Here is a 24,632-nt window from a genome sequence, read left to right as displayed (position 1 = left end):
TGTGTGCTGCTGCTGGAAACGAATGACACTACCATAGATAAGAGTGTTAAGACTGAATCAAAAAGACTGAGTTACATGAAGTCATGTACAGTAAAACAAAAAAAAAGAGCTTAAAGAAGCTAAAATGTACTAGAGAGCAGAGGGGAACTGGAGTATTTGTGAAAAGTCTCTGTGTTTCACCATGAGTAATCCCTTTAAAATTAGTCTCATCATTTAGATAAAAACATTGAAAAGTGCAGCTTCAAGAACTGACAAATAACATGTTTTTTTTTAAACATGTTATTTGTCACAAGTACACTACCATGATATGTTAGCATTATTCAAAATACACAAGAATTAGAGGGATTATAAGCTTTAGACATATATATCAAACACTGATGTGTTGCACAAGGTCAGATTTTGACCTGTTTAGTGGTGGAAATTGCCTCCAACCAAGCACCCCAGGAATAAACACAAGGAGGATCTGATGGGTTAAAAGATTAATATATACAGTATATTATGGAGAGAGTATACCTGTGTACATAAACCGAAGAAAATGACCCCCCTCCCTCTCACTGAGGAGTAAGTCGGTGGTTATTTATGGGTAAAGCAGAGCACATAAGTCTTAACAGGATTGCTTCTGTGCTGCTAACATAAGGTCAATGACCTATCCTAAGACAGCGAATAAAGGCAAGACACATCTTACATGTGTTATAGTTACAACATCATGCTTGTATAACATAAGATCACATAACACGGTTCCACCAATATCAGAGTTGGAAAAAATATACAGTGAAGACTTAATGTTTCATACTAATTTACTTTCACAGTTACAACATGAAAACTCTGGCAACCATGGATGCCAAATTCGACGGTAATCTGGCCAATATTGACCAAAGTGTAAGACTGACAGACCCTTAGATGGACTCTCATCGTCGCTACAAAAGATAAATAGAGATGCAGAAACCATCCTCAGGACACAGAAGAAAATTCTCACATTTTGATTGTGAGTCAGTATCCTGCTAAAGTCATGTAGCGACACTGAAAAAATGAGGTGGTTGACAATTCACAACATCTCACTCGAAAACTTTCCATCCTGCATCCACATCCTCCCCCGCTGACCAGCCACATCCATTCACATTTGCATTCAAGTCTGCATCATCTGAAAATCCCACCAGAGGAGGTAAAGAAACTCCCACAAGCCAACATGATTTTTGTTACAATCTAAAACAAAAAATACAGCAGCAGAACATTCGACAAAATGAGGTATTTAGTGCATGAGGTGTTTTTCCACATCCAAGACTATGTTAGGGGTTTGATATGTTTTCAAAGTGGTTTGAAAGCAGCGTTGTCTTGCTCTAGCACGAAACGACAAGACAAGGCCTTTGTTGTTGTTGCTGAGTGTGACAGTTAAGACATTTAAAATTCAAAATCAAGGACAGCACTGTGCCCCTTTGAGTTACGAAAGAGTGACTACTGTTGGCTTGTTTTTTCGTTTTTTAAAAATTGAAAACATAGTTTTTGATGAGTGTTGTGTGTGTTTACGTGCCCGTGTGTGAGTGCCACAGACAGAAACGGCGAATGTTCATTAAAACAGAAAAGTGACAGAATCCTTCTCAGTATGAAGGATACATTTCCTGTATAGAATCTCCAGACCAAATATCTACCATTAAAAAGACTCGGATATCCCAGCTGCATTCACAACGCTACCAGGCAAATGTAAATTTAGAGCTGCCACTTCAAGCCTGACAAACAATGACATTGCATTTATTACACAGTTGGCACATCAAAAGCATTTGATAAAAGCAGGAGTTCCATAGATCCATCACTCCTTCAGTGCCATCTGGCAGCTGCACTTAGTACATATCAACCTGGATTACACATACTACTTTTTACTGGTAGTTTGCGGTGCTAAAGCCACATCAAAGCAGCACATCCATGTATGGAGGAAGGCAATTAAAGGATAATTCCCCCCTGACTTGAGCGCCACAGCAACTGTCACAATAAGCAGGCTGATGTCTAAGCAGATGAGACAGTTGACAGGATGCGATGGCGGCAGTTGTGTAAACCTAAAACATAGATTTAGGTTTGAAAATCACAAGCTACAAACACCAAAGGCTATAGCTCAGGTAGTAAATCATGACACCGACAAAGCTTTATTTCAAAAGCTTTTGCCAATATACGGTCCATTAATTTCACAAATGTCTCACAGCAGTGTAAGATGCTATCCCAAGGTACCTAAAAGCAATTTCTGACCATTTCTGTACAACCGAATCCAGCGATCCTATCGGAAAATCTCAGAAAGCCCTTCTTCAGCATCACCCATCACATTACAAAGGTTTAAGTTATAACATATTTTAAACTCGACGTTACTTAAAGAGGCCATTCACCCCAAATCAAAACAGCATTTTTTTTTTCTCTTACCAGTGGAGCTATTTATCAATCAAAAATGTAGTTCCCAAGTGTTGCTGGAGATATTGGCTGTCTACCTTTTCATGAATATGACTGAACTAGATGCATTCACCTTAATCATTGTGTGTTTCTGTGTGTGTGTGTGTGTGTGTGTGTGTGTGTGTGTGTGTGTGTGGGGCATTATGATTGACATTTGACCTTTATATAAAATGAAGGATATAAAATGTCATCACATCATTATTTTATCCTATTACACATCTGTGGGAAATTTTGTCATAAACAGGGTATGAATTCTTGACTGAAAACATAATGCCTCCAGCCATGCCCACGCAGAGGCATTAAAATAAATAAATAAAAAAGGACGAGAAAGCAAAAATTGCAAAAGAAAGAAAAAAAAAATATTGCTGGGAAAAACTCCAAGAAAATACAATTTATAAAAAAGCTATGGTCAGTACCTATAAATATTCTAAGGATAATTTGTAGCAGACGCCAAAAATATTTTGGCCCACAAAGGCAGCCTTTCTGTAACCACAAAACACACAGCTCTTGTCAAACCAGTCTCATTCTAAATACAAAGTACACATTATCACATGAGCATATCTGTAGTATACGCCAAGGAGCCACTTATCACTCATTAGTCCCCTACATTCAAACAGCTGTCACAAGGTTCTTTAAAACTTTCTCTGTCAACTTAGTGAGTGACTGGAAGGTTAAACTGACAGCATCGGGCCCGGAAGATGCTCACAGACGGACACACTTCCATTACAGTCTCCATCGATTACGTTGCCGGCGCTAACGCAGCAGTTAAGTGGAGGCTAGCAGGTGGAGCATGTAGCAAAACACTCCTGTTTAGAGCAGAAGGAAAGGGAAGGGGAGGAGCAGGAATCTGACACATGATTGATGGCCTGTCGATCGCTTCAGAGGCATGCTCAGATTTATGACAGGCTCAGCCTGTGGCGTACGGCCACCGAAGCCATGCGCCCATTGATCAATCTGTTATCTACACCCCAAATGGATGGGGCACAGCTGTGGTGGGAGTCAATGAGGGCACTGCAGGAAGAATCCTGATGACTTCTGCCACTGCACTGCTGTTTTTGTGCGATGATGGGCTACTGTGTTTCATCTCAATAAAATATTGCCAACCATCAAGGTGTGTATGAACAATGGCAGGCTGTCAGCAGCAGACAAGCTGGATCGAATGAAATCTAATATCGTTTGACACTGTTTTAAAGATGTATTTACAGTGAAGATGAAGTGTTTTTACATATTTAGTGCATTAAAAAAGTTCTCTCTTTAAGTTCAAGCTGGAAAAGAAACATTCCTCTTCACACGCTTTCACCTTGCGAAATGATTTGTAAACCCATCCAACTGTTTTACCCAGCACTTGTTCGGTAATTACCCTAGGGAGTGTCGCGCACGTCTGTGTCCGTGAGCAATGAGTGAAAGATTAAGTACAGCGAGACTGCGAAGACCGTGGGAGTAAAGGAGCGAAGAAGGGTGGCAAGAAGCAAAAGGCTGTTAGATCGTCCAGCTGTCAGCACCAGAGCTGCAAAGCAGGCTGCTGTGGTGACACTTCCTGCTGCCACGCCACCCGCAGGGAGGGAACATCTGCCGTCGGATGAAGCGTTAATCTCAGTGGTGTTGAGGCACGCACCGTCGCAGCACGCTTGACTTCACCTACTGCAAGGAGGGAAGGGCCAGAGCTATGGAGGAGCGCAGACCTTTACACCCTGAAATGCTATCTTGTTTGGTTCTCATGCCCACTTATGATGTTTGTGAATGTTTGCAGCTGCAAAACCTGTCTTCCCCGTTTGCCTGGCAAACTGAATTCCGCAGGTGCAAGTGGAGGGAAAAAAAGTGCAAAAATTCCTCCCGCCCACCCATACACATCCACGCGTACAGATAAAGTAGATTATTGCCATTTAAAAAGTCTCCAAATAGTGCAGGTTTTTACTATATAATGCCATAAAGGTGTGAAATTGGGTCTGACCAGAGAAGTTAACTGCAGGAGATTAAGAAAACAAAACTACTATGTTGTTTGCTCATAAAATATGTGCAGTGAAATCCAAAGATGCATACCGTGATAAAGAGGCAAGCATATATATATATATATATAAAAAAAAACCCAATTAAAATAGGGGTAAAAATAAGAATTACTTATACATCTACAGGACAGAACAATACAGGTGAAAAAGGTACTTAGATACTTTAAAGAAGTATTTCACTACTGGAAAGATGGCCTTTCAATAAAACTAGGATGTCTATGAAGTAGAAATATGCAGATAGTTTCGAAATTGTTCCTACATGACCAGAGGTAAAAAAGCGACGACTACCAGAATGCACTGTGCTGCACCGGACCAATAAAATTTCCCGCTGGTCAGTGATGAAATGCAAACTTGTATGTGTGAAACAATGGTTAGCGGCCAAGAAAAGATCTCGTATCACAATTAAATGGTAACCTAAAATGTTTTTCTGAAAACATTTGAGGCAAGAAATATGCAACACTAACTAACTATTTTGCATTCATTGATGTCATCCAGTGGAGGGATATGTCAGCTTTTGTTAGATGGAAGAAATTTTACCACATTTTATCATCACATACTACCCACATTGTTTTGATAAAAAGCTGTTGAATCAGTGAAGTATCTATTGAAGTGGATATGTGCCTTGTGTGGAGGTGGACTGTGGAATATTCTAGTATATATAAATGTAAAATGCACATATATCACAAGACTTTGTACATGCTCGAGTGCAAATATGCATATATAGAGGGCAGGGATTCACAGAGGGCAAGACAAGGCCAAGCCTATACAGAGGTCAGAGGTCAGAGGTCATTATCATGATGGCATAAGAGGGGAGAGCTCCCAGAGTCTCTCTGTGTTGGACTTTTAACATAATTAAAACAATGATTAAGGACATACAAACAAATAAAGCAATCAAACAATCTCTGTCCAAAAACACATAAAAGAAGTGACAGAATGACAAAGTGGGAAGTATGCACTACAATCAGAGCAATACTTTCATACGAGCTAAAAGATGCACTGCACAGTACCTTAGTGAGGTCACAGATCCTCAGAAGGTCTTTCTGGGCGTTGCCTTCATACACCCGCTCACGTTCCCGTGCGACATCAATATCCTCTTCCTCTGCAGATAATGACTTCCCCATAATAAGCCTGGCAGAGAGAAGTCAACCGCAGTTGGCATAACACCCTTCATTAAAATTAACATGAATGCGCATGACAAATTATCTCGGTCAAAGTTTAAGCTCAGTGAAACAATCTGGGCAATTTTCATAAATAGGAGAAGCCACAGGCATTTGTTTCCATGGCAACATGGCTTTTGGAGTAAGTTAAAACTAAAAAAGAAGAAAAAAAACAAAACAAAACGGGGTAGTGTTTGCCAAACAGATTCACAGTGAAACAGATGTTTTATATAAAATGAATAGGAAGTACACTGCTAATTTAAATGGGGGAGAAACTGAGTGAAACAAAAACTGGATGGACATAAACAACTCTATTAAAAACATGGACAACAACATTTTGAGTTAATGTAACTGTTGTGGATAGCCACTTTTACCGTGGTTTGCAGAAGAATTTATACTGGATGAGGACTGTGAATGCAAACATGACGACTCCCTGGATGGACATGGCGCACAGGTTCTTTCCCACCATGTCCCAGCTGAGTGGGTCCTTGAAACGGTCTTCCCCTGAAAAAGGAAAAAAGAATGTGATGAATAGGAATGTCCCGATTGGATCAGAAGGATCGGCATTGGGTCCAATCAACACATTTTTTTATATGATCGGGAGCGGCTATTTTGAGCACGCACCCTGCCTGATCCTTTATGTCTGCTGTCACACAGGTCTCGTAAACGGAGAGCACGATTTGCAGCAGATATTCAGGTTAATTGTAATGCTGCTACTCCAGTAAGTAGAAACTATTACTCATTTTTAGTGTTCTGCGCTTTTATTACAATGCTACACTAAGTGGATTTGAGAGCAATCCATAGTTTGTTTACTTTATCATTTTGTTAAAAAACAATTGCTGCACTAAGTGAAGTTATGATAAAAGCCATGTAAAATATTTTTAAGTTTGTTTACTTTAATATCTTGTAAAACATAAAATAAAATCACCCTTAAGAAACTGTTTGGATGCAGACATTTTTTTCTTGTATTCCACTGCAGAGCTATTAAACTGACAAACACACACACTGGTTTGAATTTAATAACATCAAAGTACTTAAAGTGTGAATTGTGCAGCTGAATTATCCCGGGAAATACAATATAAGTATTGGATGGGGACTCCGTATCGGCAGATTCTTAATATCAAATGACTCGGATTGGGATTAGGGCTAAAAAAACTTAATCGGGACATCCCTAGCGATAAACAAAGTCAATACACAAAGAAAAGGGTAAGTGATTAAATGCGTTATCACTGTGTGTCATTTCATGTTAATATCAAGCCCTTATCTATAAGCTCAGACTACGATTTAGGAGAAACATCACCAAAAAAAAGAAGGAATTACCAGATGTGTGCTTTCTTTAATGGAAAGCCAAATGTGTCTTTGTCAAATGTTAGGGGAGAGCTGAAATTTGTCAGCCCTTTGAAGTGTTTTTGAGATGTATTCATTGGTGAAAGCCAGCAGTTTAAAATGCCACTTAGTCTTAAAAATAAAAGAAATGCTGTCACCTACATCATGTGAGGAAATCACTGATATCCTGTACTTTTCATGTTGAATGTTTTTTGGCTAATGAACACTTAAGCAAACCGATGACAGCCCCCAGCTCTAATCATCCCGCTCTCTCTCTTTCCTCCCTCGCTCACATTCTACAACCCTTGAGCCCCGAGGGGGCAGAGTAAGTAGACAAGAAAAACGAAAGCGCTTTCAGTCTCATTCTCTGGTAAATAGCCCCTCTCCACACTAGCCCTTTTAGGCTGTGATTGCTTTTCTCTTCCTGCTCTCTGCCACCGTCGCAAATGATTCCTCAAGCCACTATTTCCTGCTCCATCTCTCCACAGATAAGACTCCTCTTCCTCTTTCATGTGCCTCTTTGCCTCTTGATGGCCCCCTCTACCCTGGCTCCACCTCTACAACCATGTTCCACTCCTCTCCCTGTCTCTTGTGTGAATTTAACACATGCAGAGCAGAATAAAAGCTTGAGAGGAGGTTTGGGAGATGTGTAACTGGTCAAATTGTTTTCCTACTGGTGGGATAAAGACCTTGCATTTTGAAAGAAATAGAAAAGTGTCACTTTAAAAGAAAAGTAGGCTACTTAAAGTCCCTCTTCAAACACATTTCAATAAACGTATAGGGGCTGGAAGCCAATCTTCTCTTTCTCCCTCATTAAGAAATTCTGGATCAGGCCTCCGCCCCACCTACTACCGTTGTATGTGGTACATTTCACTTTCCACTTTCTAGCACTATTGAGGCTAGCTTAACCAGTCAAGTCTGATGTTGAAAGACCAAATGATGAAAAAAGAAAACAGAACTTAAGCCGTTTGTTTACCTTCCTTAATATAGTTTTTCTCTCCTCCCTTCCTTCTGTATTTTGTAATAAGTAACTAAAAAGCTTAGGGGAAATGTAGTGTAGTAAAAGAATATTCTAAGCGAAAGTGGACAGAAATATAAAAACTCAAATAAACTACAGAAACTCCAAAAAAACTGAAGTACTGTAATGAAGTATTGTTACTTTTTACTTTTACAGTAAACCACTGCGTATGTATGGGTTTAAATGCACAGATATTGCCTCCTTGAGAAGGGGAATTTGAAAACACCTCTCTAGTAACAAACTCTGCACAGATAAAACCAGGCCTCACATAAATTTAATAAATAACAATAATTTTTAATTAAAATCCAGTCGACTATTTTTTAAGGGTCTGACACATGGGTAAGAGGAATGAAGTTGTTTTTGGAAGCATTTTTAGTACTTCACTGCTTTTTTATATTGAAGGTATCCCATGGAGTTTGTGATCATTAGTAGTGCTGTGTAGAAATGTTTTCAGAAGTAGAAGTGTTTTGTTAGTTTTTGTGCATTTGCCTAATAACACATGATACACTTGTCTGCCAAAAATGTCAGATTGTTCCGCTGATCTACAGGAAGAAGAAAGAAAGGCAGCAATGCACCAGGATAAGTAGTGAGGAGGAAGACATCTACCAAGGAAACGCAGGTGTGAACAATGCAAGTACCAAATTTCACAAATTTGCAAATATTTTATGGCAAGAAAAACATAACCGTGGATATTTACTAGAGGTTTCTGGTCACTGCAGTCAGGAAATGTTTGTCCTTTTTTACTAAAAGACAGCACTGTGGTTTGGCACTGGTAAAATGGAAGAAAAGTGGTACAGCGAAAAATTGCATGTTTGGGCTCATGCATGTATTATTGCTATCAAAATGGTATCTCTGTAATGTCACTTCAATCAGAAAAAAGGTTGAACATTTGTTACATTACAAAAAACAAAATTATCTCACTCACTTGGCAGATGTTTTCTGTCTTGTTTGAGGGAAATAAAATCTTACACAAAATTCATCATTGAGATTTTTTCCCACGGATTAGTCATGCTGTCATTGTGGCTGTGGCCTCTTACCAAAACTGCTGAAGAGGGTGGCCATTGCCTGGTTCTTGGCCATGTCAATTAGCCCTCTGCCCAGACAGAAATGTGGGAATATCAGCAGCACCTGCTTCACTATGTCGTTGATGCGGGACACATTCTGTGGAGGAAAATGCACACAATCACACATACAAGATATAAATTAGAAGTTTGGAATATTTAAGCCCTGACTGGGAATTAGACAAGTCCAGTATGTTGATTTGCTGCCTTGAACCAGCAGGGCCGGCAGCATGTGAGTTTTGGAAGACAATGTGTAACACCCTGACGCAAGTGTGGATAATTAACAAACATCCTTTGCTCCATTTGCATGCTGTGTGCTGCTGTGTTGCTGGGCTTCAAATGGCACGCTGAGGAAGCACAGAGCATCTAAGTTCATCTACCTTGTTGAAGTTTGAATCTAGCAAGCCTCCCGGGACATACTGTGTGATCTGTGAGGTAGCACACATATAGTATGTGTAGACACAAATTGATGAGGTGGTGTTCATTTGAGCAGATGTTTCTTCCTTAAAATCATAACTAAAGGTAGAAGGAGCAGCCAGAGACCAAAAAGACACATCTGACAAACAACAAAAACTGTGAAAACAACTACAGACACTCTCTGTGAGTTTGGCTTTTTTCTTTGTTCTGATACTATACAGAAGAACAAAGAGACAGATACACACAAACAAAACCAAAGCATATTGTTTCACTATTTCACAAGGTGTACAAAAACAGCTAGTCTTATCTTGACAGGGCATTTCCTGGCTACAACTTGTCTTTCTCCCCAAAATTGCACTGTCCCTTTCTTGCTTTCCTCCTCCCCGAGGCTACAATTCAATGGCGGCCTAGCAAAGCACAAAAGAAATAATTAATTAAATGGCGACACAATGGACTCTAACAAACTGGCTCGAATAAGGAAGGAAGCACAGTGAGTCAGGGAGGAGGGAAGGAATGGGAGAGGAGAAGGCAGAGGGAGGGAAGAGAAAATATGACGTTTGGCACGGCATGGCGTTCAAAAGCAAGTTCATGCATTATGCATGCTGCTTCATTGCAGCATAGTCTTCAAAGCTGTTGCATACATGGAGAGAGACCATAAATTCATCATTTCTGTTTTTGGGCGAGCCCGAGCGAGGAGTAGGTGGGGCGGGGGTGGCAGTGCATTTTGTTGAAGCCATGTGCAAGATTTCCAGATGATGGCCATTGTTGTCACTGAATTTATTCATGGATGCGTGTAACTGTTCTGTGATTTATGAGTTGCACTGAGCAAGCTTTCGATTGGCAATTGAGGATGAGTGCATGAAGCCTGTCAGCCTTAAAAAATAAAACCAATCCAAATGCCAGATTTAAGGATACTTTTGTCAAGTGAATTTACTGGATCTCTTTCTAGTTTTCAAAGGAATAGTTCCACATTTCGAGAAAGCTTATTTGCTTTCTTGCAGAGAGATGAGAAGAATGATACCACCTCCATGTCTATATGGTTCATTTTGCAGTCAGGGCTTGCAGCTGGTCAGCCTAGCTTAACATAAAGAGTGCAAACATGCTGAATGAGCAAGACTGGCTCTGGCCGATGGTAACGATATCCACCAGCCAGCACCTCTAATGCTCATTGACCCTTTGAAAGCTGAGTAAATTGGCTTGATTCCTTTAAAAACATGTGAGGAAGGGAATAAGCAATTTGAAGTGGCCCAAAAAAATTGCTGAAATTTAGGGATTTAGGAATAAAGGGGAAGTAAAAAATGTAGAGCAGGGACATTAAGAGAAAAAAGTGATAAACAAAACGCTAATTCTGCTACATGTTTTTAAATATATAATTATGATAATCATAAATATGTTTTTCCAAACATTTACCTAGCTTTTCTCACAAAAAAAGATTTCTACATCCAGTAATTTCTTGCAGTTTGCAGAGAATTTTCAATGTATTATTTCTATTTATTTGTTTCCTTTTTCAAAAACTCAGAGCAATTACTATTTACATTCCGATGTTTTGTACTTAATAAACGTGCCCAAAGTTAGTTATGAATTTGGTAAGCACTCTTTTAAGCACTCTGCACCTGCTGCCCGAAAACTTTTAAAAACGGTATGAGAGACTTTGCTACATATTGCTACAAAGCAGCTACATATCGCATTTGTCCTTGTGTTAATGTAAATCCCGAGTCTTAATCCTGTTGCTTTTAACTAGTATGTATCTTATTTGCTTTGTTGTGTGAGCTGGTGTTTGTCTTTAATTGTTGCAACTTTTATATTTGTACTGTCTTGGCCAGGCTTCCCCTGAAAAAGAGGTCATTGTATCTCAACAGGACCGACCTGGATAATAGAGGTTAAATACATTTTTTTTTTAAAATTAGGCTCATTGCATTCTTTAAAAAAAAACAAAACAAAAAAAAAAAAAAAACAAAAGAAAACTAAACAGCTCATGGTTCAAAGGTTACAATACTTGTGAGATGATGTCTGAACTCGGCACAAAAAAGTGATGTTGATCCAGGTTTAAAAGGGTTGATTAGCTAGTAACTTCCTGGAGTCGCTGCTGGTTCCACTGTGGACTTGCTAATTGTCATTTTTGACAGCTTTTATACTGAATAAACTAATCCAAACAAAATGACCCCCTCCCCTTTAAAAAACAACCTAATATGATCATAATTAATTTTTTTTCCAAATGCAACCATGACTAATTTCACCAATCCGTCAGGAACCTACTTTCCATTTTCATGAACAAAATTGGAAGCTCACTTTGATCAATTTTCAATTTAGAAACGAAATTGTGACACCTCTACTTTTTTACAGCAGCTCCAAATTTAAGTTAAGAGGTATGTTGACAGTTTGTATGCAAAGTTTTTTTGGCGAAACATCATAATTGATAGTCTAAAATTAGAACGATTTAAAAACAATCAGTGTTATGTGACAAAATCTTGCCTTTTTAAACATTTATATATTACTGTTCATACAACTTTATACAGGGGCTTCAGTTCAAAAAGAAGAAAGCAATCTAACTTAATCTTCTTTCCCTTGTGGCAAAACATACAGTAATGTTCAAGATCAAAAGTGAGCACATGCATACTGTCAGATGATTTTATTCGCTCAAGTAGGTGGTCACTGGCCTAGTTTCTCTAAAGCAGATTTGAAAGAGTGATGAAAAGGCCTCATTGATCATAATGTCAAAGCAAACCTTCAATGCCTGGCAATGTCTTCAACAATAATTCATCACTCCCTTTATCTACATTTACACGTTTGCTGAAGGCTAAAAGGTACAAAGGACTGCAATCACTATTCATAGCAAAGAGTTAAATAAGGGACATCGTTTAAAAAATGTATCCCTTCGATAAATCACTACATCAGTATTCATAACATTCAGAATAAGGGTTATGCATGTCGAGATGAGGCCAATAAAGCATAATATTGACTTTTATGTTTAAAAGTTGAATTCTTATACAAGCTAATACCTGCAAAAAAGTTAAAACGAGACTTAACTGCTTCGGGCTCATGAAAAAATACCACCTGGCATCTATATGTATATATGGTAGTCTCACACATCATCATCATACTGGTCACAAGCTATAAAGCAACTCAGTCCAAACTCTTCAAACAAGCAAAGAAACAATGTGCCCAAATGTGTAGCAGGCTACGGCGGTCACATGTCACGTCACTTGATGTTATATGATGTCATAAATAACTGTACTTACGTTAAGCCAAACCATGATGTTTTTTTTTCTAAAACTTACCACATGCTTTTGCTGCTCAACTTAAGGGAAAAACCTAAAACAAAGTATTTAATGTACATCTTAAGTTCATTTTGAAAAGACTGTATGAATGTAAATGAGAGGAAACAACTGAAAAAACACAATTTTAATATTTTTTAGTTATGTCACTGCTAAAAGTAATACCACACTTGACACACCAGTGTTTTGCATTTTGGGTGGGTGTATTTTTGTCTACAGATTTGTTGATGTATTTTCTTTTCTTTTTACGATTTGAGCTTTTACAAAGCTTCCAGTGGACAGGTGTTGCAAATTAGCTACACACACTGAACACAGCACATCTGGTTCTTATGCATAAATGTGCAATTGTAATGTGACTGTGATGTCCATATCAAATAAAGTAAACTACCTACTAAGGGGAGCTGAGGTGCGTTCAGGAACATTCATTTACATTAGCAATTCAAATAAACAATGTACTCTGGTGGACTTAAACTTTTTTTAGGCTGACTTTTATCCAGTTGTATTAGTCCTGTTTATTACAGTAAGCAAGCAAGATTTCTATTTAAATATGAGAAATGAGGACAATCATTGCAGCTACAGAAGAATTTAAAGATGATGTTAACACTATATTTCCTTACTGTTCCCAAATATAATGTTGAATATATTTTCATCCCTCATGCTTGCTAATGTACAGAAATGTTTGAATACATATACAAAGGTCTTGGGGTTTGTTGAGTGCACCTTTGTGCTTTACATTCAACACTTTACTTAAAGAGAGATAAAGAGAGTCAAATAAACAACAGCTATGACCTTGACTGAATGCAGCCCATCTGTCTGGCAGAGGAATGCGAAGAAAGCGAGACCTAATTTGAGATCGATACATGAAATAACACATCTTCTCTTGACTGGGTGTTCATCAAGGAGATCTAAGAGGCTCTTAGTCGGGGGGATGATGAAATGCTGGACAATTTTCCTCCTTACGTTTGCTCTTTATGCCCATAAATCATTTTCAAATGCTTTTGAAGGTGGTATAGTCTGCGAGACGCTTATCTGACCCATATCACCACTTGTGCTTATTCCCACAGCACGGCTTCATTCATAATGCTGGAAATCACAATGAGAGCAGACAGACACAAAATATGGCTCAAGTAGTCTTGTTAGATATTTTTCTGTAGATGGTATTCATGTTTTTTTTTTTGAGTTACTGTAGCACTTATGGAAAGGCAGTTAAAATTAACTCCTTCAGATCCCCAGTTCATTCCGCTGGGCATTACTTTTCTAGGACATATAGAGCCACTATTACTGTCATCTTAGTCCGCCCAAATGCATAGATGTATTTGATGGGATGTTTAGAAGCCAATCACAGTGTTCCACATCATCTACAATTGACAACAGTAGAGACACGCCCCTTTTTTAAGTGCAAGGCCATTTCAGTCTATAAATTATTTTTGCTAAAGTACATTTTTTTGTTTAAACTGTTTTAGAAGTAAACGTGTGATGTTTTATTGCTTACACATGTCCAAATAAATCTATGACAGGTCTCTAACTTTTCCTCAGGATTTTTTTTTTTAACCATCCGGCCAGTGCAATGGAAAAGGTGTCTAAATGTAACAGGGATATACAGTTTATATATATGTATAGTAGTTTAAAAGTATGTATATTGTTCTGATTTAATTTTTTAATAATGCCCTTATATTGCATTTTACTGACTGCGTTAACAAAATATCAACATGCTGTTCTCTGAAAATACTTCAGAAATTAAGGATATTTTGAGTCTTACTGATAAATAGAATGCAAAATATATGTGTTTTAAAGCATCACTTCATTCCTTTGTATAAGTTCACCATTCATGAAAAAAATAAACTAGTGTTTATGTTGAGAAACAGTCTGTTAAAACCATTTATTTATTTTTTTTCCCATTAGGTGATTTCTGCACTGAGATTATTCGTCATGGATGGGAAATAAACACAATAAAGTATCCTTGTGGATATTTATTTATTTTTTGCTAATTACTGAGAGTGCATTTAGCATAGAAATCAATCTTTATAATATTTTTTGTGTTTGGAATGTAATTGGGTTCTGAACAGAGACTATGCTCATTATTTATTTATTTATTTATTTTAGGGTTTGAGACTTAATGAGATGGAGCAACTGACTGCCTATTTTAAATATCCTGTCAATAAAGGATGCTAGATTTCATACAGTGAACCCCAATTACACTATAAGAGGCAGATGCCCAAATTGGAGGGTTTTAAAAAAACAAATTAAAAAAATCAGATACTAAAAATTAGCCAATGCCATCAGTCCTGCCTGTCTGTACCTTTAATCAGCAGTGGTAATTTAACAAGTCAAAGCAATTATTTGTGTCTGAAAATATTTATGTTTCTTTTAAAGTGGCAGACTGAAGCTAAGAAAAGTCAACCTGAAGCTAAACCAAACAGCCCATTTTACCAGCTCTATTTGATCAGCATCGAAAATATGGTGCCAAGTCACCAGAAGCACAGATAATAAACAGGGCTGTAGCAGAGTGCAAATGCATGTCAGTGTTGCTATTTTGTTTGCACTACCACAGAAAACCTATAAATATTGTTGTCATTGAAATCTTATAGTAAGCTTGCAGGGTATTTTCCACTACCTGAGGCAACGTAAATATATTGTTGTCATTGATGTTCCTGTTTGTATTGTTCTTATCTTCATTAAAAATATTTTTTTAAAGCTATTCATTTTTTGTCATTTTTTCCTCCTGTGGTATCAAACATGGTATCGAGTATTTTTCTGTGTATTGGCATTAAGTTAGAAATTCTAGTATTGTGACTATACTACTACACTGCCACACCTTTATGTTCAACCTGGAAAATCTATCTGTGCCTGTGGTTATCTGTGAGTGGCACGTGGTGGAGGTATTGACTCAGACACCGCTTCAAGCATACAAGGCAGGCTGGGATTGATGCAATCCGCAGGGAGCTGGACAGTCCTGAGGGGAAGAAAATCTCCCATTGGTCTCAAGACAAAACTGGGGCACCAAGTCTGTAACACTGCAGCTCTGCTTCCTCTCTCAGAATAATACTTGCTATGCCCAAAAGGGATCTAGATTCACCCTGTGCTTGAAAACAGAGAACAGTCTGAAGCCTGTAGCTTTACTTTTGAGCAACATTATTTAACTAACGCCACCGCTGAGGAGTCAAAAAGTGATCAGACGACGCTTTGAAACAGTACAAGCTGCAGACTGGATTGAGGTGTCACGTCTAGGATCTACCATTTTCTGCCTAACTGGGGCACACCGGGGCACCGACGTCTCAACGCTACCTATTTTGTGAACAGTCTGATCACGAGAGATATCTGCTCTGAACAGGGGACACATGGAAACCTGGAGAGTTGTAACATCTGTTGATTGATGTCAGCCCATCAGGTTCTCTTATCGGCAGTGAAATCGAGTCAGATTAGCAGAATTACCGTGGACCTCTGTCCCCGTCAAGTCTCAGAGAAACACTATCTCTGTCCCTAATGCCTTGGACAAGAGAAGAGCGCAATAAATCCGTCCCTTTACATGGCCGCTGGGCAACATGCTGTCCACTGAATTATTACCAATGACACTCTTTATGAGTGATATGCTCCACCAGAACCGTATCAATAAATAAAGTGAATGCAGAGACAACAAAATGGCAACAATGACATTCTTTGACTCGCCAGCTGAAAAATTCAAATTGATAATGAACGGCGGTGATAATGAAATCGCGATGCAAATGAGGCAGCCTCATTAGGAGACAGGAGACGTCCCATGCCATAGCCGAGTGGCGCCAGAGGAAACATCAAGTTGGAGGCAGGCATGTCGGAGGGGACAGAGTGTGCAGAGGCAAAGTCTTTGAGACAACATTACGCTTAGTCTGAAGTGTCGGATCAGAGCTGTGGGAGACATTCTGACGAAGCATCAGATGTATAAGCAGCTTGTCAGAGAGCAAAACGACATTGTGTCTGCTGACAAGGAATGAGTGATCAGTGCGAGGCTAAAAATGTGAAGCGAGAAAAACCCAAGAGCGGGTGATGTATGCAAATCATGCAAACAACAATTAAGTCTACAAATCAAATTAGACATATTTAGTTCAGAGACTAGAAGAAAAAGACACAGAGAGAAGAAGAAAACTGTCTCAACCAGCACCACCTGTAAGGCAACGAGGTCCTATTAAGAGCTCGGGCTGTGACACAGTCAGAATAGGCCGTCATAATAGGCCAATTTCTCTCTTTTTTAAAAATGAAATGTGATTTAAATTCTAATCAAAAGCAAAAATGACTGACAGTCAACATCCTTCTCTCTCTTCCTAAGCTCTCCATTTCTTATGCAGGTCTTTTTTGGTGTCTTTGTCTTTTGATTCCCCCGAGACTGAAGCAGCTTGCAGTTAAAATGAACACTTGCTGAAAGATGGATGAGGAAAGTTCTCCGAAGACCCAATTCTCACCAAACGATTAAACATTAAAGAGAATAGGGAAAATAACTCCTTTGAAAAATCCTTGAGAGGATAAAGGAAATATATTAAAAGTTATACCAGGTGGGTACACACTCCACCCACGTGCGCGTGGAAGCCTTTGCTTCGAAAACACAGATCGTTTATCTATGATTCAAGTCAATTAGCTATCCGCTGCTATAGCTTCCAAATATATTTTTTTATGCAGCTATGGGAGCCGGAGTGTCTGTGCCTGCTGTTTTACAAGAACCGCGTCTGTGTCTGTGTTAAAATGGTGCATATGTACGTGCTTGTTTTATAGCACGTTGTAGAATATGTGTGTGTTTGTGTGGGGCTGCCACTTACGTCATCATCAAAGAGCTCCATAACAAAGGTTGCTATGCTGCCGTTAATACCAATGAAGAGGTTGATGCAGGTCAGCACCACGTAGGCAGTGCTGGGCACGCTGAAGATGAAGGATGCAGGATACATCATGGGGGTGATGGACCACCTACAGACAACAAGATACTGTCAAACGGGGCAGACAAAAAGGGCAAACAAGGACCCTCTGACCTGATTTAGCAAAATTACTGCAAGAACAAAGTCAAAATAACAAAAAAAGCACTTATCCTGAGAATTAACACTCATTAAACACAACACCGGCATTTATGTGACAGCGGTGGCCAACGTTATATTCGCAGAATTTATGCTATTTTCTATTCATGAATGCAGATTACCAGGTCAGTTGTACCGTTTCATGGCGTCACCCACCAGCCTCTTCCGATCATTTGCATGTTCAGTAAGTGACCCGTAAAACACAGCTGAGCAATAAATGCCACCCACACTTGGCCTGCTGTAGTTCAAGTTCAGTATTAGAGGCAGCAGAGGAGAGGTTCTGCTCAAAGTGATCACTGAAGTAGTAAAACAGTTCAATATTTCAAATAGCATTTTATGAATAGGTTCAGTGTAATTATCAGGAATTATTAGGATTTTTTTTTCCTGCAGGCAAGAATAAAATATCTAATGGGCCACAGAATTTTAAGTGTTTTAATGATGCTTTATTGGTAAGCCATCAGTATTTAAAGGTCATTCTACAAATCTCTTCAAGTTGGCTTTTTATTTTGTGTTACTATATGCTTTATGATATGTCTGATCATATTGTGTGTTGTACATGTAACACCTCATTAACATATTGATTTTCATTGGCTTCCACTTGGGGATTAAGACAGATAATGATGCAACAGCCGGTACATTGTAGTCATGCTCTGATCAACACCATTACCTACTTAATATGAATCAGCTACAGTCAGTGTGCTGCACATGGAGAGTGTTTTCATGGACAAAATTTCACAACTTTTCCATGACTTTTCAAAAAACCATCTTAGCATTTTATTTAACTTTTCACATTCAAACTCTATTCAAACATAATTTCAGCTATCTGGCATACATAAAGGGAATGCAGTAAAAATGGAGAAACATATGTGATGTTAAACCAAACATCACACATTGATACATATAAGGCTTTAATTCACATCGACAGCTACAGAAAATAAATTTGCAGTTGTTACTTTACACGAAAGTTTACTTTAACAATTTCAGTGCACCTGACAACATTCCATCACTGTTCCAAAACCATGTTTTTAATAATTTCTTGGCTTTTCCAGGCCTGAAAATAGTTAGTTTGATATTTCAGGACTTTGCCAGGTTTTTCATGACTGTAGGAACCGTGTAAATCTGAAAGTGGGCCGATAACGCCAATGACAACCTGCTGTCATTTAAAATCTAAATGAAGATAAATATATCTATTTTTAACCAAGAACTTTTGCCTGGTAAAGTATTATTTCCTCCTGTCTACATCTGAATATTTCACAGTGCCAGAATAAATTATACAGTATATGTGATGTTGAACGTGTGAAAAAAAGTTGAAATAGTATCTAATAAGGAACAACCCATGCTCTAGGGAAAACCCAAAGACCAAAACTTTAACCAGAACTAAGACCTGCTAACACTTTCTCACTGACTGAAAATAAACTTTTGACAGGAAATATAAAGGAATACAAACACCAAGGCATTTTAAATCAGGAGTGTCCAAACTTTTCGAATAGGCCAGACTAGATAATGTAAAAATACCTGAAAGCAGCAGTATCCAACTTTCCACCACTGCTGAAAGTGATGGTCCACTTTATCAACTTTACACTTCTTTTCTGAGCCCATGTCTGCTATCTAGCAGATGTCTGCCTGCTGCTAGCACATTTGTTTGTCTGTTTATGAAAACATAACTTGCGGAGCATGTCTACAAACTGTATGATAGTCCTGCCATGGTGAGGTGAATGAAAAAAGCAAAGGTAACTTGCTTGTTTTTGCCAGACTTTGGACATGCCCGTTTAAAAAGATTACTTCAGATTCAGCAAAGACAAAAAATAACAAACACACTAACTGGTTGAGGCAGTGGTAGACCAGCAGCTTCTCTGTATTCAGTGAGGTAAAATGGTTTTATCAATGGAGTCTGGATCTGATGAGAGCATGGAAAATGTTTACTTAGAGTTCAGTTCCCAGTTTGAAATGAATGTGTGTTTGGGAAATATGAGCATATGACTGGATAAATGAGACTCGGATTACTGCATGAGTTGTGTGAGAGTTTGTCAGCAAATGCTTTGATATAGTTTTGTTGCTGATGAAGGCGGACCCCGATGACTTCAATTCAAGAATTTTCTCTGTTTTTGGATTCTTTGTTCATTGAGGTCAAGCAAGAAAAAAACAATGTTACACACAAATTATAATGTAATACACGGTGCAAATTTTTGTTTTGAGAGTGAAGTTTTCCTTTAAATAGCTGTATGTTGCTGCAGGAAACGAAGGACTTTGGCACTGACCCGAGGTGTAAGACCGAATTAAAAACACTGAAGTTACGGGCACTAAAACCAAATTAACAATCTAAAAAAAGTTAAAATGCTTGGTGAGTACTTCATATGTAAATGGTCATTTGGGGAATCAAACATTCCTTTAACTTGGTATTGATAGTACTGAGTTTTTAATTTACTTACCCATACAGAATAAGCAGCAGAATCAAAGCAGGCAGGTTCGGAGGTGAAACATAGGCTTTTTGTTGGAAGCAGAGGAAGATCACAATCACAATAAGGCATGGGATGATGTAGTTACACTGTCAGGACAAACATAGACAAGCAAACAGACAAATAAGCAGCTACCACCATCAGAGGCCAGTACATAATTACTAAACTGTGCTTGACAACATAAAGATATGACTTGCTTTTAATAATTTTTTAAGACTTAAAGAACGTATTATGAAATCTGCAATATAAGTAGTACTCAAATACGCCCCCTTTTAATTTTCTATTTAATTCAGTGACCAGCAGACATACGTATATGATTCTCTTGTGTTTGAGGCAAGTGATTGAATGACACATTAAACTGAACTATCATTTTATACCTTTATTAACTAATATTTATTCAACATTTGATTAAATCCAGTCAATATCAAAAGAGGGCTGAGGGAAAAAGCTTCCTTTTGGCTGCAGACCTATATGTCTAGTGTTGAATAAATTATGTACTATGGATAAAATTAATACAATGAATCATGCTTATAAACAGTTCATGGACAATAAGTTTACACTGAAATATTAAGGACATTTTCAACCTGGATTACCTATAATGTCTACTGTCGATGGAGCATGTATACTAATGCAAAGAGCTTCAGGCTAGAATCATTAGACTGACTCTGCAAGTATATTTGTCTTCCACTCAGACAGCATTTATCCACCATAATGATGAGCATCCTGCTGCAATTTCTTTACCAAAAGGTACCTGATAAAATGTTTACTTCCATTACACCTTAGGGAACCTGCCTGTAAGCCTGTTGAGCGAAACCAGCGGGGGCAGCCGCAGTCGATAATTACGCCTCAGCCAATAACTGTTGCTTCGGTGCAGCTTTTTCCCAGAAGCCAGCAGTGGTCAAAGCTACATTATCAATTACAGTGGATGGATTTTTCTTTTTTTTTTTTTTTTTTTTTTTTTTTTACATATATGAGGCCTACGACACTGAAAGCAGTGTTTCTTGAATCACATTATTATGCATGTCTCATAGTTTTCACTTCATTTTATGCATCATTTTAATAAGTGGCAATACTAAATTGTACCTCAAGAAGTTGTGATCGATTAAGAGGTGATGCAGTGACCTGAGGAAGGTGGTATTTACCGTGTCCCAGGCCAAATTGGCCAACCAGTAGACAGCTGGGTTTACTCCACTGACAAATTGCAGATGCTTGGCTTTGTTCACCCTCTCTTGGATGAGGAAGAGGACAAAGCTGGCAGGGATGAAGGACATGGCAAAGATAACACAGATGGACACCACCACATCAGTTGAGGTTGTGGCCCTGTGATTGGAAGAATAGAAGCACAGCAAACAAGAAGTTGAGTGGAGAGCTCTTTGAGTGTACCAGGACAATGAAAATAAAATGCAAAAATAGGAGCAGAGCAATCTTTTTCCTCTGAAGCTGTACAAAATGTCTTATTTCTATGAGGATGTAGATGTGTTTTTGGTCTGGCATCATTTTTTTTTTTTGATGCGAACAAAGCATTGGCACAAAGCAGGAAATTATTTCATTACAACAGGTAATTTTTGTTGTTGTTTTCTATTTATTTATTTTTTCCTTTCAATTTACTGCCTTATTGTTATTTAATCACTTTTTAAGTCTTATTTCAATAAAACTGATAAAAAGAACCAAACTAAAATGATGAAGCCATTAACTATTACTAGCACTCCTACACAGGTGAACTGGATAATGATCATACTGTTTCCACTGCATTTACACATGCTAAAATATGTACGCCCTTACCTCAGGGTATTGTGAAGCACTTTGGATCAAACCGTCCACATGAATAGGAATATGAGATTATGAAATACAGAACTTTAACTCAATTGAAATCGAAATTAAATGGTCTCATGCTTCCAGTGGAAAAGTTCCAGTGTGATATTCACTGCATTTTAATATATTTCTTAGGGAATAATGGCTCACTTCATTTTCACTGGGCACTAGTTATTGCTGTATACCACAGAACTGCCGTCAGTGAGAGTAACACAGCAGGTTAGAGATGACGGAATCTACACTGTGCTGTGGAAAAATTGTATGCGAGATTTTGTCATTGTCAAGAAATTTTGACTGTATAAAAGTGAAGAGATTCTCAGGGCGGAGAACCAGCTTGTGGTTGTTTCTTGTTTCCAGAAAATGAGCCAAATGATACATAAAGAATGTTGAAGCAGCATTTTGCTCATTTCCTGCAATGCAATAAACACATTACATTTATTACTTCGCCACGTTAGGATGCATTAAAACAAATTTTGGGACAGGAATGATCAATATAACTAATGTTTCAGGCTTGAGCTTGTTAGTATTGATGACATTAGCATTACATGAATTGAAAGTACTGGCAATGCTGTTTGAGCATAATCAAAAAGCTTTTAAAGGTCTCCTGAAACCATGATAAGCTATTATGTCAGGCTTGCATTCATGTCCAGCTCCTGTTTGTCTCTTGGCAACACAGCCAGCAGGTAAAGAGGACAGAGGACAATTTTTTAAATCTTGACCAGACTTTGTATATGTAACATTCTTTTATGATGGAAACAGATTGTCCCTTTCTCCTCCGAGACGCTGACCTTCGCTTCACTGTTGTGTGTATCTTCATTAATGCCATCCTAGCTTTGAAATGTCCTCCATTGTGACTGCTCAATTAGCGTTGGATAAAACTGTGGTATATTCTTTTTAACCCCCCCCCCCCCCAAGTCATCCTCACCCTCGGCCTGGGATAATCTCTCACATGCCTCCATGCTGTGTATTTAGCATATTAAATAAGTTACCCTGTGTGGCTACAGGGCTGTATTTATCATCGCCAACCAGATGCAATTAGGACACATAAATATGAAATAATTTATTGCAGTGGGTGCCAGCCGACATTTCAACAGGTTTCAAGGGCTGCGTGCACTGGTCAGGTGGGGAGATAATGTAGGGGACAAAGCTGTGAATGATCTAACCCTGAATGCTTGAAGCTGGTTAATTGCTGAGAAGAGGAGGACAAGCAATCTGCTAATTAACTAATAATGAAAGAGCAAGAAAGATGACCAGTGGGAGTAAAGCTTTTACAAGATCTATTTCTTTCCTTATTTTTTAAATTTTTTTAAATGACAAGGGCTGCAGGGCACAGCCTTAAATGTTAAAGTGAGAGAGGGGCTGAAAGCATGAGATAATTATCAAATCTAAAGTTCCTGGCACAACATTTGGCTTGTCATTTTTATTATGTAGATAAAGCTGAGAACCATTTCAATTTTGATAGAAGCATATTACAATTAATTCGGTAGCTCAACCGCATATGGTTTTTAAATGGAATACTTTTGCAGATAGCGTTCACAAATCAGAGACAATATTAATTCGCTGATAGTAACTAAATTACGCATCAAATTCAACAGAGTGGAAGATATGCCAAATTGATATTCCTGAGCAATTAAGAAGTGATATGTACGACATGTCTCCATGGTGAAATGGTGCCAAAGTCTGACATTTCTGGAGATGAGATAGAGAAAATTGGGAGGCTCTATTTTTGTGCCAAAGCAGATGAAGCACAGAGACCTTGTGTGTGAAGTGGTCATTTCGGTTTGTGTAAGCATTGCCTGTCTTTCCAACCACATACTTTCACAGTTTTGCAGCTCATGGCATCACTTGCATTGAAATTAGTCGTAAAGCACACTAGAGGGGAGTGCCACTTCAAATTGGATGGTGCAGTGTAATTTTGGTGTCCAAATTATAGCGAGGGAACAAGTCATTGGTGATGAGTTATTATCCATAGAAAGGCTCTCCATGACATGAAAGAAGTGTCAATCAGAAATATCAATTTATTTTAAGGTTGATTTTGCCCTCAGAGAACAGGGAGAGACTTTTCTGTCACAGGTGGAAGTCGGTGGCTCTCTTAGCTCTCTGTAATTCAGGGGCTTTATTTGGGCTGTTCGCAAGCAAATTATAGGACACATAAAAAACACAATGACAGCAAAAAATGTAGGTATTTACCTTAAATTACACATTACCATTGTGCTGATATTTTTTGTGAGTTCAAGATAAAACCGAAAAACCCTTCCCACCATGCCCACCACACAATGTTATTCTCCTTCAAATAACAATTTCTGAATTACGCAAAGACTAAAAATGTGCCTAAAGCAGCATTTTTTATTTTTATTTTTTAAGGGATGCACAGCTCTAAAATGAAAAATCCACATGAGCCCGAAATAAAATTTTTTTGTCAGGTGACACTTAAATCATGTGACTTTACCTATTCAAAAAAAGGAAAACTTTGCCCTGGTTTTGACTGTCTAAGGAAGAGCATCATCCAAGCCTGTGAAAGTGGGGGGAATTTTACACTTTTAATTATGAATAATTATGGCATGTTTTACATGTAACCTGGGTTAAAATAGTTTTATTGTTTTGCCCAGTGAATGTGTACATGTACACATTTACATCACAT

At 38.3% G+C, this 24,632-nt stretch overlaps 1 protein-coding gene across 1 annotated transcript in view; it reads right to left on the bottom strand.

Annotated features, from left to right (window-relative positions):
* Positions 1 to 24,632, bottom strand: part of LOC121961901 (phospholipid-transporting ATPase ABCA1-like) — a 172,168-nt gene that overhangs the window by 32,034 nt on the left and 115,502 nt on the right. Inside the window, exons 36-41 of the mRNA XM_042512000.1 lie at positions 21,322 to 21,499; positions 20,153 to 20,268; positions 17,475 to 17,619; positions 8,975 to 9,098; positions 5,968 to 6,097; positions 5,444 to 5,564 (exon numbers count right to left, since the gene is read on the bottom strand). Coding sequence (XP_042367934.1) covers positions 5,444 to 5,564; positions 5,968 to 6,097; positions 8,975 to 9,098; positions 17,475 to 17,619; positions 20,153 to 20,268; positions 21,322 to 21,499 — 814 coding nt within the window. The remainder of the gene's footprint in view (positions 1 to 5,443; positions 5,565 to 5,967; positions 6,098 to 8,974; positions 9,099 to 17,474; positions 17,620 to 20,152; positions 20,269 to 21,321; positions 21,500 to 24,632) is intronic.

The sequence above is a fragment of the Plectropomus leopardus genome, chromosome 23 (assembly GCF_008729295.1).
Source record: "Plectropomus leopardus isolate mb chromosome 23, YSFRI_Pleo_2.0, whole genome shotgun sequence".
Taxonomy (NCBI): Eukaryota; Metazoa; Chordata; class Actinopteri; order Perciformes; family Serranidae; genus Plectropomus; species Plectropomus leopardus.
This window is presented reverse-complemented; position numbering and strand designations above follow the sequence as displayed.